The 16,493-nt window shown below is 33.3% G+C and overlaps 2 protein-coding genes across 2 annotated transcripts; one reads left to right on the forward strand and one right to left on the reverse strand.

Annotated features, from left to right (window-relative positions):
* Window positions 1–206: 206 nt before the first annotated feature.
* Window positions 207–3,493, reverse strand: LOC102581923 (uncharacterized). The gene is made up of 3 exons (XM_006361422.2): window positions 2,321–3,493; window positions 984–1,138; window positions 207–866 (listed from the first exon to the last, which is right to left on the reverse strand). The coding sequence occupies exons 1-3, from the start codon at window positions 2,880–2,882 to the stop codon at window positions 603–605; spliced, it is 981 nt and encodes a 326-aa protein (XP_006361484.1). The 5' UTR covers window positions 2,883–3,493; the 3' UTR covers window positions 207–602.
* A 5,756-nt stretch (window positions 3,494–9,249) lies between these two features.
* LOC102582252 (probable small nuclear ribonucleoprotein G) lies at window positions 9,250–13,558 on the forward strand. The gene is made up of 4 exons (XM_006361423.2): window positions 9,250–9,388; window positions 9,515–9,537; window positions 12,878–12,999; window positions 13,261–13,558. The coding sequence occupies exons 1-4, from the start codon at window positions 9,354–9,356 to the stop codon at window positions 13,324–13,326; spliced, it is 246 nt and encodes an 81-aa protein (XP_006361485.1). The 5' UTR covers window positions 9,250–9,353; the 3' UTR covers window positions 13,327–13,558.
* Window positions 13,559–16,493: the final 2,935 nt, after the last annotated feature.

Raw genomic sequence — 16,493 nt, forward strand, 5'->3', positions numbered from 1 at the left:
ACGAGCTCTAAATGGAAAAGATGCAGCTTAACTTTGAAGTGAAGAATAACAAAGGAAAAGAAGGCTAAAAAGTATAATACAAAAGAAGAAGCAATATGCTTATCCACAATACAATATTCTCTTTTTCTCTCCCCAAGCTAAAGGCATTAAAGTTAACAATTGCATGATATACAAGTAACTTTGATGAACATGTACAAAAACATAAATGACATCAAAACCTTTCTTTTTTAACATAAAAGCAACAACATTCCACATGGACTACCTCCAAATTATTTACATTAACAAAGTAGTAAATTCAAAGCAACATCCATCAAAGCTTGTCTCTTTGATGTTTTCACTATGTACATATTGTACTAAAGTAAAAGAAAGAAAAATATAGCAAAAACTAAAAGTGGAAAGAACATAAGGCAACCTCTCCTCCCTTTTGCTTTGAGTATCTGCCTTGTGAAAGAAACAACAAAAGGTACCAATGGTTCTTAAAGAACATAAAAGAAGAGCAAAGCAATTACAAGTGATGATAGCATCAAGTGCTCCACTTTAAGCGCGAAGCTGGACTAGACTCAACGATTAATTTCTTGATCATCGAGTGATTGTTGTATGGATTATACAGCCTTCTCAATGATTAACCGGAGCATTGTAGACACTCGGTTTTGGTCACTGCACCTAGAAAGCATGTCCAAGTAATGCATGGCATCTGGAGGGAGGAGGCCTTCCATAAAGAAACGAAACAGATGTGAGTGTGTCCCGTGCATGACATCCAAACACTGGTCTAGGACTTTATCCTGTTGTGCTTTACTCAATTCAGTCGCCTCCATCAGTGGCAGTAGATTCTTCTCCTCTTCTTCAAAGTGTTTCTTGCTATGCTCCTGCATTAGATAGCCACATTTCAGAAGGATTTGGAGGACTAAAATCTGAATCACCCTGCAAAACATCTATCGGAATTCTGACAAGTGATGTTATAATGAATGCAGAATGTACGTTACCTTTAAGGTTTTGAGTCGAGTAGAGAGGTTGCAGAGGGCATCTTGGTAGGCAGGATGCCCTGAATCAAGAACTCCTATAGATTTGATATCTTCTTTAATACCATTCATCATAGGAAGGTCCCTTGCATGCTCCTCATTTGCAGCTTTAGACAGTCCTGAATTATAAGCCCACTATAGGTCAATATATCGCGGCAAAACAACAGATTACCAGATCAGCATGCATTCGGAGAAGCAACTAATGTCAGACACACTTAAGTACTAAAGCAAGGACATAGCTCCCTATAAGTAAATTAATAAGCTAAACGTTCTTGTTGATCAGTCACAGCCTATCCCGGAAAATCTGTCTCTCTTTCAGTTCAACATCCCCCATCCTCAGTTGGAGTTCTGATTTTGTTCAAACATACATTGTAATAACAGTTCCACCATGAAGATAAATCAATCTAAAAAATTGATTTTGTTCTGCATCTTACCTTTCTGCATCCATTGAGGATCAATCGATCTTGTAAGTTAGTAACAACAAATTTATTGTAAAACCTGCTATATTTGACTCTGTCGTTGTAACCCTGTTTCCATTTCCAAATATCTTTCTTAAAACAGGCATATCATAGATAGAATTAATCATAACAAAGAGACATTTTTCAAGCATAAGGTCACAAGCTCCAATAAAGGAGAAGACTTGTGGTTGCTTTATGAGCTAAAACTAGTCTACTTAAACTAGCTAATCCTCTTGAGTATTGAGCCAAAAAATTCAACAAGTCCAAAACAATCCCCACAGAAGGGAATCAACACCAATACAATCCAACAATCAGCAGTACATAACTCAATATTTCTGCACGTCCAACTACAGACAGCAAACAACATACACAATGAAATCGCACAAGTAGGATCTAGGGAGGGTAGAGTAGAGTGTACGCAGACCTCACTCCTACCTTGGGAGGTAGTTTGATTATTGTTTCCAATAGACCCTCGGCTCAAGAAAAAGCATATCAAAGCAGATTGGAAAAAGAAATAACAGAAGTGAAGAAATCATGACAAAATACTAACGAAAGCATAACAAAGCATTCTTTAAAAAAAGGAACAGTAACTACAACAAAATAATACGATAAATCAAAGTACAAGAGCACTAGATAGTAGCAGAAATTGAACAATAAGGAACTATAAGATTAATATTACAACTACTAGTATGGAAGGATAAGCAACACAACGCGCTGCTACGTACAGGCATAGTTGATTGACTGATAAAAAGATTTACTTGATTCACAGTTAATCAATGGAGCTAAGCTAACAAACAAATTATCTTCACTATATTCTCAGCAATCTGATAAAACAAAATTTACCTCTATCAGCTTTTTCCAAGATTTGAAAGACAACTTTTTCTTCCATTTGAGCATGTTCAAGCATTAGCTCCAGCAACTGTGAATAACCTCTAGCAAACTTCCTCACTTCCATTCGTGGAGTCCCCATCGCCGGATCACCTCGTGCTTTACCTCCACGCGCCGCCAAGTCCTCTGCCCACCTCCCCATTCTCTCCAAATGCCACATCATACTCCTATGCTGCAAAATCACCAACCACACAACATACGGCGTCGTTTCATCATACCACCCACCAATACTCCCCATCAATAGCTTCGGCTCCGGAAACTTCAAATCCAAGTAACGCAGCACGGAATCAACAGACCCAGTGACGGAATCCGATTTATACTCCACCGCCGGCGATTGATGGGTATCGGAGGGGACGAAATTGACTGTCACCGGCTTGTAAAGCAGAGCACATCGAATGTAATAGGTCGTAACACTATTCGGATTTCCGTACAGCTTAACAGCCGGATATTTCTTCAGCACATCGGCCGGCGCAATCTCCGATGCCGACTTCCTCGATACCCCCAAACAATTCCCCATTTACCCAAATCGTATAAGAATCAAAATACAACAATCTTAATACAAAAAAACAACAACTGGGTTTTCGATTCTTTTCTTGAAATGATGAAAAAAAAACATGGGTTTTTCTGGGTTTTTGGAATTAAGCAATATTATATTCCCCGTTTAGCACAAAACGGAGAAATACAGAGATTCTTTAACCACTTGAGAAAGAAGAAGAAGAGTTAAATGGAAGAAATTAACAGAATAAGAAAGGGACAACAACATTAACAAATCTTGATAGTGAAAACAGAGGAAGTTTACGACTATACGGTACCCATTAACCTTGTTATATTAGAAGAAGAAGAAAACAAGTGAAAGGAACAAATCTAGATCAAGCTTAAACGTGAATAGTAATGGAGGAAATGCAGGGGTATTGTGTATTGATTATTGAATTTTCTTTGAGTATTTTTAGCTATGGGGATGTGTGCAGAGCAAGAAAATGTGTATTATTATACTGTGTGATTCAACAATGGCTGGTTGATGAGGAAGATAAAGAGTTACAGAACGAGAAATTAGGTGCCAATTGGAGAGACGCTCCTTTGGGACCGGACGGCTCTGTTTTGTTTGGTGATTCACCTTAACGTCTTCATTTTGACTAACTGATTTCCTTTTATTAGTAAAGGGGTCGGTTAAAATGGGATTTCGGTTGGGTTGGGTTAGTATGGTCTTGGGCGGATCTAGAGGGTAGCGAGCTGGTTCATTTCGATTTTCTCGAAAAAATAATTATATGATATATATAAAATATTTTTAAATGTTTTTTTTATGTATATTTTAGATATTTTAAATATAAAATTAGAGGTTGAATTAGTGATTAATGGATTATAAATTAACTAGCATGGGGGGTTTAATTTGATGGCACAATAGACTATTTTTGATGGTTTGATATTCTCTTATTTATATTAGTAGTTGTTTATTATCCTCTTTACATGCAAAAGAACAAATTTACTAATTTATCACTCAAGATTTTTTCTGGAATTTTATAAATTTATTTATACTGTTAAAAAGAACTAATTTAAAGATAAAATTAATTTGATTATGTAAATTGACAAATAATATGAAATAACTATTTTTAATACATGGACACGTAATATGAAACGGAGGGAATAACATACTATTGAGTTTTTCTCCCAAATAAAGGGATAAGACATAAGTACTCCCTAGACTATGACTGAAATCTCAGAGACACACCATAACTAAACTAAGGCCCTACAACACCCTTGAACTCTTTTTTTTTTTGTAATTTTGTACACCTTTTGTCTTACGTGGCACACTCCGTGACTCCACGCAATTGAGGCACATGTGAGATATTTGGATGCCATGTAAGCCAAAAAGGTCTACAAATTTATAAAAAAAAAATGGATTCAGGAAGGTAATAGGACCTTAGTTTAGTTAATGTGTATATCGGGGATTTTAGTCATAGTTTAGGGGGTTCTTGCACCTTTTCCCCCATATAAATATAAAACCATATCAAATGAACCAACAAGGATTGTGGTGGAGTGGTAAGTATTCATTCATCCTTAATCAAGAGGTGTCAGATTTGAGTTCCTTTGGTGCAGAGTCAGAGGGCGCTCTACCCCAATGTGGGACTTCCTAGCGCGAATCTAAATTTAGTCGAGCTTCAATATAATTACGAACACCGGAGTATCAAATGCATTCAAACAAATTGGTTGGTAAACATAAATAAACAAAGTCCTAAAAAATAAATGAGCATATTAAATGCAGAATTATGGAGAGCAGGAGACAGCAGCAAAAATTTACTGAACAAGCTTCTTCGTCAAAGTTTTTTTGGTGGCTATAATATCTATGCATTTATGACAATAAATTTGTTGATGTCATTTGTTAATAATGGTAAATACAAACTTAGCAAATTAAGTATTTAGGTTGTTGGTATTTTTATCAATGGTTAATAATGTAAAGTGTAAAAAATTATTATGAAGACCTCTTTTATAATTAGAATTATATGAGTCCAAATAGAACAGAAAAAATATATATGGATGGTAAGAATTAATTTATACAGTTTGTGGTATCAACTATATTTGGATTAAGGTGGAATTAATTGTTGTTGTTGTTGTTTTCTCTAGGCTTTTATCTATTAATTCAAATTATAATTTATATTACCTTATTTTCTTTGAGTTTGTAATATATGATGGGACATGTGGTTACTGACTAAAATTTAGCGGGCAATTTGTTTACAAATTTGAAATTAAATCATGTTAAAAAAAGGTTGATAATGATATACTACAATATATTTATTATTATATAATAAGTACATAAATGGTTTGAAATCATGTGATGGGACATTGCACTTTGTCTTCATGATTTGAATTAGTTAAATATAGGCCAAACACATATGCAGACTCTTAAACTTATCCCTAAATTTCATTTTGACACTCCAATTCAACCTTGTTCCATTCTAATCCTTTAACTCCAATTTTCATGTTCCACTTTGGCACTTCTAAGTGATGTGGCAGAAAGTGTGCATCACACATTCTCTAAGAGAGTGAAAAGAACAAAAAAAAAGTACTTTTTAAAAAAATAATAAAAGATTTACCCTTCAACTCTATTTCTTTTATGTACTATTTAACACAAAATACTAATTTTATGATTTCTTTATTTCTATATATGTTATTCAACTGCAATTTTGCATTTTAAAAATCGACGATCATCCGTTAATTATTGTAAAAAATTAAAATTGACGGATTATCATTGTTTTTTTTAATAAAAAAAGTAACACTTTCTTTTTAAGAGTTTTCCTATATTTTTGCGTGAAAAATTGCCGACGAAAGTGCGTCGATTTCTTTCTTAAAAAAATCAATGACAACCCAACGAAGTCTATCAAGTTTCAACATTTTTTGGTAGTGTTATTAATTAGCAATGAACATGAGTTTTTTCTTACTCGTAGTTAATTAGTTGAATGAAAAATTAGAAAGCTGATATTTGAGTTATTCCAAGTAGACTAGATACGGAAAAAAAAATATGTGATGTTATTTAAATTAACTAATTGTTTTAAAAAAAAACCAGCACACTTTCGCAGATTATTTTTTCATACAATAAAGTACAGAAACTCTAAAATATTTTTTTTATAAAAAAAACAATGTTCATCCATTATTTTTTAACACAATAATGGCATGTGAAGTACATACATCTCACTTTGTTGGTTCTTTGGAAAGAAGTGCCAAAATGGAACATAAAAATTGGAGTTGAAGGGTTAAAATGGAACAAGGTTGAGTTGGAGTGTCAAAATGAAATTTAGGGACAAGTTTAAGGGTCTGCATATGTGTTTGGCCTTAAATATATGATATTAATACACCATAGAGAGTAAGCATTAATTATACATAACATGAAAAAATATATTTAATAAGATATGACTAATACACGAAGTTAACACATGTATTATTTTGTTAATACACTCTACCAAACGATTCTATATATATATACACATATTATCATCCTCATCTCCGTTAGGAATATACAATGCATCTTATTACGAATTGGGCAAAATATAATAATTTTAACTCAAATCTTATATGTATGTTCAAAAAATTTCTTAACATGAATATACATATATCAAGAACCTATTAAACAATATTTTTTAAGCTCAAATTCTTTGAATACGTACAACATTTGAAAATGAGGCTATTAACATGTTATGCTAATCTTTTAAGCATTAATTTGGGCCAAACAGTAGATGTATTTGAAGTCTTAAATTTTAAATGTATGTCCACGTCATGTCAAAAAAAAGAAAAAAGAAAAGAAAAGAATTATTACATAGTTTTCAAAATGAATAATGCATAAGAGTTACAATTCCTAAACTTTATTTTGGTGAGTTTGTTAAGAAATGATTATTATGTGTGATGACAGTATGTTGAACACGCATTCCAAATAATCATGGCAATGTGGATTATGACTTTTAACTTTTGATTGCTAGCTAGCTCAATCATAGAGTCTATATCAAGTAATAAGTTAATGACGCTCGTTTTTTTACACCAAATCATATTAGGTAATCATAAAAGTTAAAATATGTGTTAGTTAATCATAGTTAGCAATAAGATTATGAATTAAGAAATGCTTGATGTATTCATCAGTTTGGTATAAATATCGCATTTAGAGTAAATATTTATTATCAGTATCGTATATTTCACATCTTATTTTATTTGAAGTATATATGAATTCATGAATGTCTGAACTCCAATAAATATTCCTAAAATTTGAGTCGATAAATATTTAAACACCATGAATCATGATTCATGGAGTTTCCACTAATGTTTTGAACACCTATACAAAGTTTCAAACTCGATCTATACTGTGTGTTAGATTATTTTGTTTTATTTGTCCACAAATTATTTTCGTGTTACATAATATATATCCTATCTATTTCTTTATCACATTTTAATCGATGACTAAATATTAACAAGCGATTTAAAAATAGTCAATCCGAAATAATTTTTACAAATAACCGTTGCAGGAGCGCCCTCTAAGCCCATCTTCCACTATGCAATAATGGAACGACAATAATATGGTGCAAATTATCAAGATAATGGATGAAAGAAAAATGTTGGATTTAGTTTTGATTTACTTTTTCAAAAATTAAATTTTGAAATTTTTTTTTTGGAAAATTAAATTTGTTTAGACATCCAAAACTTTTAAAGTGCTCTTTAGTTTGGCATGATTGGATTGTAATAACTAGAATTTTTATTTTGAATGAATAATAAAGAACTACTTTGGAAGATTTGAAAGAAAAAATATTGGTGGATAATACAGATAAGATATAAATTAATATACTATTAATAAATAATTTTTTTTTCTTAATTAGATTGTTGATTGTCAAAGCGTATGCAATACTAATGAAATTTTAACATGCAACTAGATCTTATGAATGTATCTTAGACCTACCTATACGATTTATATCGAAATAAAATTAGAATTTAAAGTTTGCTAGAATCAATCACTCATCTTAATCAATTATCCTACTCAAATCAAAGGAGACAGAAATTTAGACTAAAATAGTAAAATAAGACCAAGCAAACATATATGTATGACAAAAACAATCAATTCAATTCAAAAGAATATTAAACACGACCTTTATTTGTGAATAACTTTTTTGAAATGTTACAATTCTTTCTTAAAAAATATTTTGTTTGGATCATTTTCAAGAGATGGTTTCAATTTCTATTTTTTTTTTTTTGCTGAAAATATCAATTTTCAAAGTAATGGTTTTAAGCTATTTTTTTAAAAATAATCGCATCTCAGTGTCTCACAACTCAAAAACACTTCACTCAACCTTTAAGAAACAATTAAAATTACCCAAACTTTTATTCTGCACAAAAAATCTTTACAAAGTATGATAGAAAAATGTGACAACTTGAAATTTTTGGTCCCAAACTACCAAAAATGACCAAAAATGTGACGGAGTGGTAAGTTTTCCTTCACTTTTAATCAGATGTCTTTCGAGTTCTGATAAATAGAGTCACTTTTGTTAGTTACCACTTACCCCTGGGACATCCTGACGAGAATCTGTATTAATTCAAGCCCCACTACGAGTGTCAAACACGGGATGAAAAAAATTAATATATGAACCGAGATATCGATCAATCGAGAAATGGTTCCATTTCATGAACCTTCGCCAGTTAAATCCAGCACTAGGATCCTAATTCACAAGTGAGGGCCCGTTAAAAGCCCATTTCCAGTCTTGGCCCAGTAAGGAATGTTGGGTAAGTTTTAAAATGTAATCTATGATGATTTTGACAAATAGCCACTGCCTTAAGGGTAATGGAATATCAGTCCCTATTTTAAAATTAATTGATACTTGCCACATTTTATTAAGCAAAAGATATTTCGATAATAATATCTCAACTTCATACGATCATTTTTTCTCCACACAAAAGAGTTTCTTCTTCTTCTCGAATTCCATGACACTATAGAGAAATTTCTCTCATAAAAATTGAATCTCTGGAAAAACATCTTAAAAATGCATAGCAAATATTTCAATATTATAACAAAATCTACATCAATATTGACCTATAATTTTTTTTTGTTATCCATTCGATATCTGGTACCCACATCGGAGCCCGACTAAATTTGGATTCGCGCCGGAAAGTCTCACATTAGGGGGTAAAACACTCCCTAACAAAGGCGATTCAATACCCAAGACGGCTCAAACTCGAGACCTCTTGGTTAAGAATGAAGGACTACTTATCACTACCCGTGTTGGTCAAGTTTAAATAATTTCGAATTTAAAGAAATAAACTTCAAATATAACCATAGTTCCTTTTTATTTTTAAATTAAAAAATTAAAATTACCAACCTAACCCTCCGTTGGTTTTGGCCACAAATAAAAAGCGGACTGAAGTAAAACATTTTGAGTCCCGACTGCGCAGCAAAAGTACAAATTATCTTCCATTTTTCATCTTCATCTTCTCCGGCAGTGAGCAAAAGGTAAAACTCTCAAGGATGAGCAGGTCTGGTCAACCTCCGGATCTCAAAAAGTATGTTATACCTCTCATCGAGCTTAGCTTCTGATTTTCATATTTTTTCCCCTTTTTTCCGATGTGTATATGAAGATTTCTTATTCGTTTTTCATTTTTGGTTTTGTTTTGTTTTGTTTTCTACAGGTATATGGACAAGCAGCTTCAAAGTAAGTTAGCAATGCTTTATATTTCTATGTTTTTTTTATTACTTTTTGTGGTTGGTTAATTTGTTTTTGCTGCTATTTGCTCAGGGTTTAACTCTCATCGAGCTTAGCTTCTGATTTTCATATTTTTTCCCCTTTTTTCCGATGTGTATATGAAGATTTCTTATTCGTTTTTCATTTTTGGTTTTGTTTTGTTTTGTTTTCTACAGGTATATGGACAAGCAGCTTCAAAGTAAGTTAGCAATGCTTTATATTTCTATGTTTTTTTTATTACTTTTTGTGGTTGGTTAATTTGTTTTTGCTGCTATTTGCTCAGGGTTTAAGTGTTTTGTCAGGGATTTAGGGTTTATTAGTTAGTAATACAGTATGTTTTTACGTTTTTGTGCTTTATGTGGGGGGTTAATTTGGTTTTGCTGCAACTTGCTTAGGGTTTAGGTGTTTTGTCAGGGATTTAGGGTTTATTAGTTAGTAATACAGTATGTTTTTACGTTTTTGTGCTTTATGTGGAGGCTTAATTTGGTTTTGCTGCAATTTGCTTAGGGTTTAGGTGTTTTGTCAGGGATTTAGGGTTTATTAGTTAGTAATACAGTATGTATTTACGTTTTTGTGCTTTATGTGGAGGGTTAATTTGGTTTTGCTGCAATTTGCTTAGGGTTTAGGTGATTAATAGGAATTTAGGGTTTATCAGTTAGTAATGATTTGCGCCTCAAGGTGTGACCTAGTGGCTAGTGAAGTGGTTGAGAGTCATGAGGTCTGTGGTTTAAATTCTAGCAGAGACAAAAAACACTAGGTGATCCGGTGGACAAAGTTACTGGTACCTGTTGCTGGTGGGAGGTGGCAGGTATGATGTGGAATTAGTCGAGGTGCGCCAAAGCTGGTCCAGACATTACTGTCATCAAAAAATAAATTAAAATCAGCTAGTAATGATTTATGTGTTTCTTTCTATGTTTGTGTGCTTTCTGTGGAGGGTTAAATTGTTTTTGCTGCAATTTATTTAGGGTTTAAAAATTGAAGTTTGTGTGCTTTCTGTCTTCTGCTACTGCTTACATTTGTCCGTGCGATGTTGGTTATTATCGGAGTCTGTTAGTGACTTTTATCTAGGTACACAGGTCAAAGAAGTAGTGTTTGCTGGCAAGTGATAAATTCTCGTCCCCTTCCTCATTATCACCAGAGAAAATTAAGTTCACTAAGTAATGCATAACCAGCGACAATCAAAGACATTATTGTTAGACTATTAAGAGCTGAAACTATTTTGACCTTATACTCTTGCGAGAACGTTATCATAGCATTATTTACCATGCTCTCTGTGTTTCCTATATCCCTCTATTACATCCCTGTTTTACATTTCCTTTAATGCAAAAGGATCATGTCCGAGTGGCTTAAACTGCAATTTTACAGTATCTTCTGGTCACCATGCAACCCAAAACCTTCCATGAATGTTCCTACTGTTATTGCATGCTTTTGCTGCAGCAATTTCTTTTGCAATGTGTGGGGTTTAAAAAAATGCGTGTGTGTGTGCAACTTTTGTCCCAGCATAGATGCCCCTGGACTTGAACATCTCTTTTTTTTTGGGTGGGGGGTTGGGTGGGTGGGGGGGTAAATAAGCAGTTTAACTAGTAAAGCGAACATTACAGATCATAAAGAAAACCAGAGCTGGACATCCCCAGCCTGTGAAAGCATCTAACACTACGCAAGCATCCTATTATTCTTTCGAAATCAAAAGAATGTTCAGTATAGCAGCCTAAGGATAATAATAATTCAACTGAGCCAGTATTCTAGATAACCTTGCTTTCATTTCTCCTCTAATGTGGATATCCTGGATTGTAATTCTAGTGAGAGCTTCAGGACCTTCTTTTAGATTGATCTGCAGGTTCCTTTCTTGTCATATGTGTCATCCTATAAACTTCAGGTAGTGCACCCTTACCTTTGCAGTTAGTACTTCCCCATCCCATCTCCCCTTGCCACCACCCCTGAGCCTGTCCATGAATCTGTAGCCACTGAGGTATCTTGCTCCAGACTTGAGCAAAGTAAGGACACATTAGCATGTGGACACGGACTACATTTGTCATGATCTACACATGCCCATTTAGCCAACCTTTCTTTTGTAAGCAGTCTTCCAGAATTACCCAGGAATAAGTTAAATATCCATTTAGAAGAAGCCACATTGTTGCATTTCAATCTCCTCCATTCCACTTTCTGGTGGTTCCTTCTCAATTGTAAATATAACTGCTTAGTAGGAACTTTCCTGAGCATAGGACATCCGTTTCTTACCAGTCAACTTCCACACAAGTATTGATAAGCTTTAATGATTTCTTGGACCACCCAAGAAGCTTTCTTTGGTTGCAAAATACATCCCATAATGTACCTTGCTTCCCATAATAAATATGTACCACTGCATCCATAATCTGTCTTTCTTAAATGGCAGCCATGTTCCATGCTAGCAGATCAAATATATTCAGCCCTCCAACTGATTTGAGGCAGCATAAGCCATAATTTGTCCCAGGCAATCAGTGCTTTCCTTGATGTCTCTATCCCTACTGTCCATAAGAACCTCCTACATATCTCTTCAATACATTTAATCACCTTCTTGGGCAAGATGAGAATTTGTGACCAGAAGTCGTGCACAGAGAATAACACAACTGTGCTCTTCCTGCATATGATAAGAACTTTGAGGTCCAGCTAGATATTCTGCCTAATATCTTCTCAATTAAGGATTGACACTGCACAATAGATACTCTTTTAGTATTCAAAGGTACACCCAAGTACCTAGTAGGTAGAGTACTTTTTGAGAATCCAAGTACTTGTAAAATCTCGTCCTGGATGTCTGATTGAACCCCTCCAAAGTAAATAGCACTTTTATCTACATTAGCAACCAGCCAGGTGCATTTGAGGATACCTGAAAGTAGGAGTATAATAGTTGTATGGAAATAGCATCCCCTTTAGGCCTCTACAATATAGCAACAGGTCATTAGCAAAACTTAATTGCACTATGTTCGTCTTTGCACATTTAGGGTGGAAGCTAAAATCAGGAATTCTCTGCAGCTGTTTCATTAAATTAACCTAGTAAGGTATTTCATAGCTGAAACAAAGAGGAAGGGAGAACAGTTTTATGAAGCTGTAAATGCATCTTTTGCATTAACCTTGCGTGCTGGACTGCATAGAATTTTTTTAAAGTGCAGTCTGAATGAAGGTATTTTTTTTTAGAAAAAATCTCTATAGATAGCGTTTTCTTAGTCAGAGAGAGCATCAATTTCCATGGTCTCATTTTTTAATTTTACATTCCTCTGTTAAATGCCTTTTGAGGTTGCTATCGCACTTGAGTAATGCTGTTTATCTTTCACAGTCAAGTTGAATGCAAACCGCTTAGTCACTGGAACTCTTCGTGGGTTTGATCAGTTCATGAATTTGGTCATTGACAACACAGTGGAAATTAATGGCAATGATAAGAATGAAATTGGCATGGTGGTGAGTTTCTTATTCTCTTCTCTTTCTCTCTCTCCCTTTACCCTTGTTCCTTTTCACTCTGGTTGTTTGGATCTTACAGCTGTGAATACGATCGCTAATACATAATCAAGCCTATTTTCTTTTGAATAGCATTTGGCTTGTCTAATTTAATGAGTTTTTGTTTTTTATCTGTTTATCTAAAAAAATCCATAATGATGGATGTCCCTTGAGTGAATTTAAGCTGGTCCTTACTGGTGCGTTGCTGCAAAATTTCAATTTCAGGTAATTCGCGGTAATAGCGTGGTGACAATTGAAGCGTTGGAGCCAGTCGCTAGACCACAGCAGTAGCTCTAACGGATCTTTGTTTATGCCCCAGATGCTGCTGCTGCTCGTTTAAAGGAACCTTAGGAACATAAGTTTGTACTGTCATTTAACTTTCTCAAAAAAAAAAAAAAGTTTGTACTGTCAGGATTCAGTATTCGACTAGATAACAGTTAAGATGACAATGGATTTCTGTTTTAAGTTTGATCATCAATTCTCTCTATTCAATTAGTGCACTATGTGCTGATTGCAGTTTGTATGTGTTCTTGTTTTTTTTCCAACTGATAGGTGCACGATGTGATGTTCCCTTTTAATGCTCGAGGTAAAAATACTTCCTCATTTGAGTTTGTGTTGGGTTTGCCTTATGTGGTTTCCATCTCCTTGCGAGTTATTGCATATGATTGAGTTTTTCTCAGTGCACACTCTATCCTCCAAATCATAACGGCTGTCACAAACTGCTGATTGGGTAGAAGTTCATCTTTTCATTTTGGGAAAAAGGACAAATATATTCTTGATATACCCTTATGATAGACGACGTGTTGACACGTGGCATCATCTCAATGACCTAACCAAGATTATTTAATTTTTAACCCAAAAATCAAAATACCTGTGACCTGGATAACTTAAACACCATGAGCCAAATTATAACTTAAAACACCCTGACCCAAATGAAAAAAAAAAGGCTAACAACAACCATTGTCTCTTTCATCTATTCCTCACTTCTTCTTCAATGACATCTTTTAAATTTCATCTTCTTCAATGCAACCATTTTCTCTTCGATGCCTCTCTTCTTCTTCGCTTTTCATAACACATTTTGAATTGTATTTTAGCATTTTAGTGATGTTTTTCTCTCGATTATTGTTTTTGCAGAAGCAATCATTGGTTTGAGTATCAAGTGGAAGTTTCAAGTATCCACGCATCGCCTAAATCACTGCCTCTCCCGATCAGTTGAAAAGTGCGAGATACAAAATTTTAGCACTACTTGAAAAAATCATTGAGTACCACGTCAAATTCCGTCTTCTCCTGCTCTACCAGGGCGGCGGCGGCGGCAACGAGACTACCTCCTCCGGTGCTTCAACGGCAGCAAGAGGGCGAGCAAAAGTTGCTCGGTGCTAATGGAGTTTGGGAATGCGAATGAAGGAAATTGAAGCTTGGAAAATGAAGAACTTGGCCAGAAGCTCTTGAAAAATCGAAGAACTCAGTATAACTAGAGAAGATGGAGAAGTGTTTTTGGGTTATAATTTGGGGGTGGGTATTATGTTATTTGGGTGGATTTTAAAATTAGTTTGGGTGGGTCTTCAAAATAATGGGTCAAAATTTAATAAATTTCGGATAGGCATTTTAGATTGAGACACGTGTCTCGCCATTAGTAGAAAGGGTATATACGCTCCAAAATTTAGATGGTAAGAACATGAAAGTCTTAAAAGTATAACATAGGATATTTATATCCCTACTATTTATAATAGTTCAGAGATATATTTGTCTTTTTTCCCTTTTATTTTAACACTAGTAAATCTATCCGCACTTCGCGCAGTTATAAAAAATATGAAGGAAGGTATAAAATTATTTGTTTTTTTTTTAAAAAATATGATCAAGATCAAGTAAAATTCCAAACTTCAGGATAAGATACTTCAAGGAATTTTTTTTATATGACTTCAATAATTAAGCTTACAATTATGATTGTTAGTGTGTTTCATATACAATTCATTTTTTAGATAGGTAGCAATTCCATCATTCTCCAACCCCTCAAATGTTTATTTATTCAACACTATGCCAGGCAACTGTATCCACTCTTTGACAGAGTAATGACTACAAAAATGAAAAAAATAGTGAACTTGTTCCTACGGACCCTCTCTTCACCATTGCAACTTGTGAAGCAAAGGTCCGCATTCACTTGTGAAATTACCATTGAATATGTTGTAATTGTTGTTGAGTAGTAGAAAGAAGTTGAGAGGTAAAGGGTGATATAAGAAAAGAAAATTTGCCAGGATAGGAAAAAACATGAGGAAGATGGAACAATTATTTTTTAAGGAATTGTAATGTGTGGGTTGAGAAATGAACGGTTAAGACAAACGGATAATTTATGAGCACAACGTGGGTGAGGCTTTTATTAATTAAATTAGCTAGTAAGATTAATATTGTGTTAATATTATATAAGAATGGATGATAATTAAAATGCAAAAAAAAAAAGAGAAAAAAGAAAAATACAAATACTGATCAAAGAAGCATGCCACATCAGCAGACTTATGTTTCTGCTTTATATATATATATTAGCTAGTAAGATTAATATTGTGTTAATATTATATAAGAATGGATGATAATTAAAATGCAAAAAAAAAAATGAGAAAAAAGAAAAATACAAATACTAATCAAAGAAGCATGCCACATCAGCAGACTTATGTTTCTGCTTTATATATATATATATATATATATATTAGATATTGTGTTAATATTATATAAGAATGGATGATAATTAAAATGCAAAAAAAAAAATGAGAAAAAAGAAAAATACAAATACTAATCAAAGAAGCATGCCACATCAGCAGACTTATGTTTCTGCTTTATATATATATATTAGCTAGTAAGATTAATATTGTGTTAATATTATATAAGAATGGATGATAATTAAAATGCAAAAAAAAAAATGAGAAAAAAGAAAAATACAAATACTAATCAAAGAAGCATGCCACATCAGCAGACTTATGTTTCTGCTTTATATATATATATTAGCTAGTAAGATTAATATTGTGTTAATATTATATAAGAATGGATGATAATTAAAATGCAAAAAAAAAAATGAGAAAAAAGAAAAATACAAATACTAATCAAAGAAGCATGCCACATCAGCAGACTTATGTTTCTGCTTTATATATATATATTAGCTAGTAAGATTAATATTGTGTTAATATTATATAAGAATGGATGATAATTAAAATGCAAAAAAAAAAATGAGAAAAAAGAAAAATACAAATACTAATCAAAGAAGCATGCCACATCAGCAGACTTATGTTTCTGCTTTATATATATATATTAGCTAGTAAGATTAATATTGTGTTAATATTATATAAGAATGGATGATAATTAAAATGCAAAAAAAAAAATGAGAAAAAAGAAAAATACAAATACTAATCAAAGAAGCATGCCACATCAGCAGACTTATGTTTCTGCTTTATATATATATATATATATATATA

This window comes from Solanum tuberosum, unplaced genomic scaffold, assembly GCF_000226075.1.
Source record: "Solanum tuberosum cultivar DM 1-3 516 R44 unplaced genomic scaffold, SolTub_3.0 scf00354, whole genome shotgun sequence".
NCBI lineage: Eukaryota > Viridiplantae > Streptophyta > Magnoliopsida > Solanales > Solanaceae > Solanum > Solanum tuberosum.

Coding starts and splice junctions, on each gene's coding strand:
- LOC102581923 (XM_006361422.2), bottom strand. CDS start 2,882: ATGGGGAATTGTTTGGGGGTATCGAGGAAGTCGGCATCGGAGATTGCG. Junction 1,139..2,320: donor CTTGGAAAAAGCTGATAGAG/GTAAATTTTGTT, acceptor CTTATAATTCAG/GACTGTCTAAAGCTGCAAAT. Junction 867..983: donor CTCGACTCAAAACCTTAAAG/GTAACGTACATT, acceptor TATCTAATGCAG/GAGCATAGCAAGAAACACTT.
- LOC102582252 (XM_006361423.2), top strand. CDS start 9,354: ATGAGCAGGTCTGGTCAACCTCCGGATCTCAAAAA. Junction 9,538..12,877: donor TATGGACAAGCAGCTTCAAA/GTAAGTTAGCAA, acceptor TATCTTTCACAG/TCAAGTTGAATGCAAACCGC. Junction 13,000..13,260: donor AGAATGAAATTGGCATGGTG/GTGAGTTTCTTA, acceptor TTTCAATTTCAG/GTAATTCGCGGTAATAGCGT.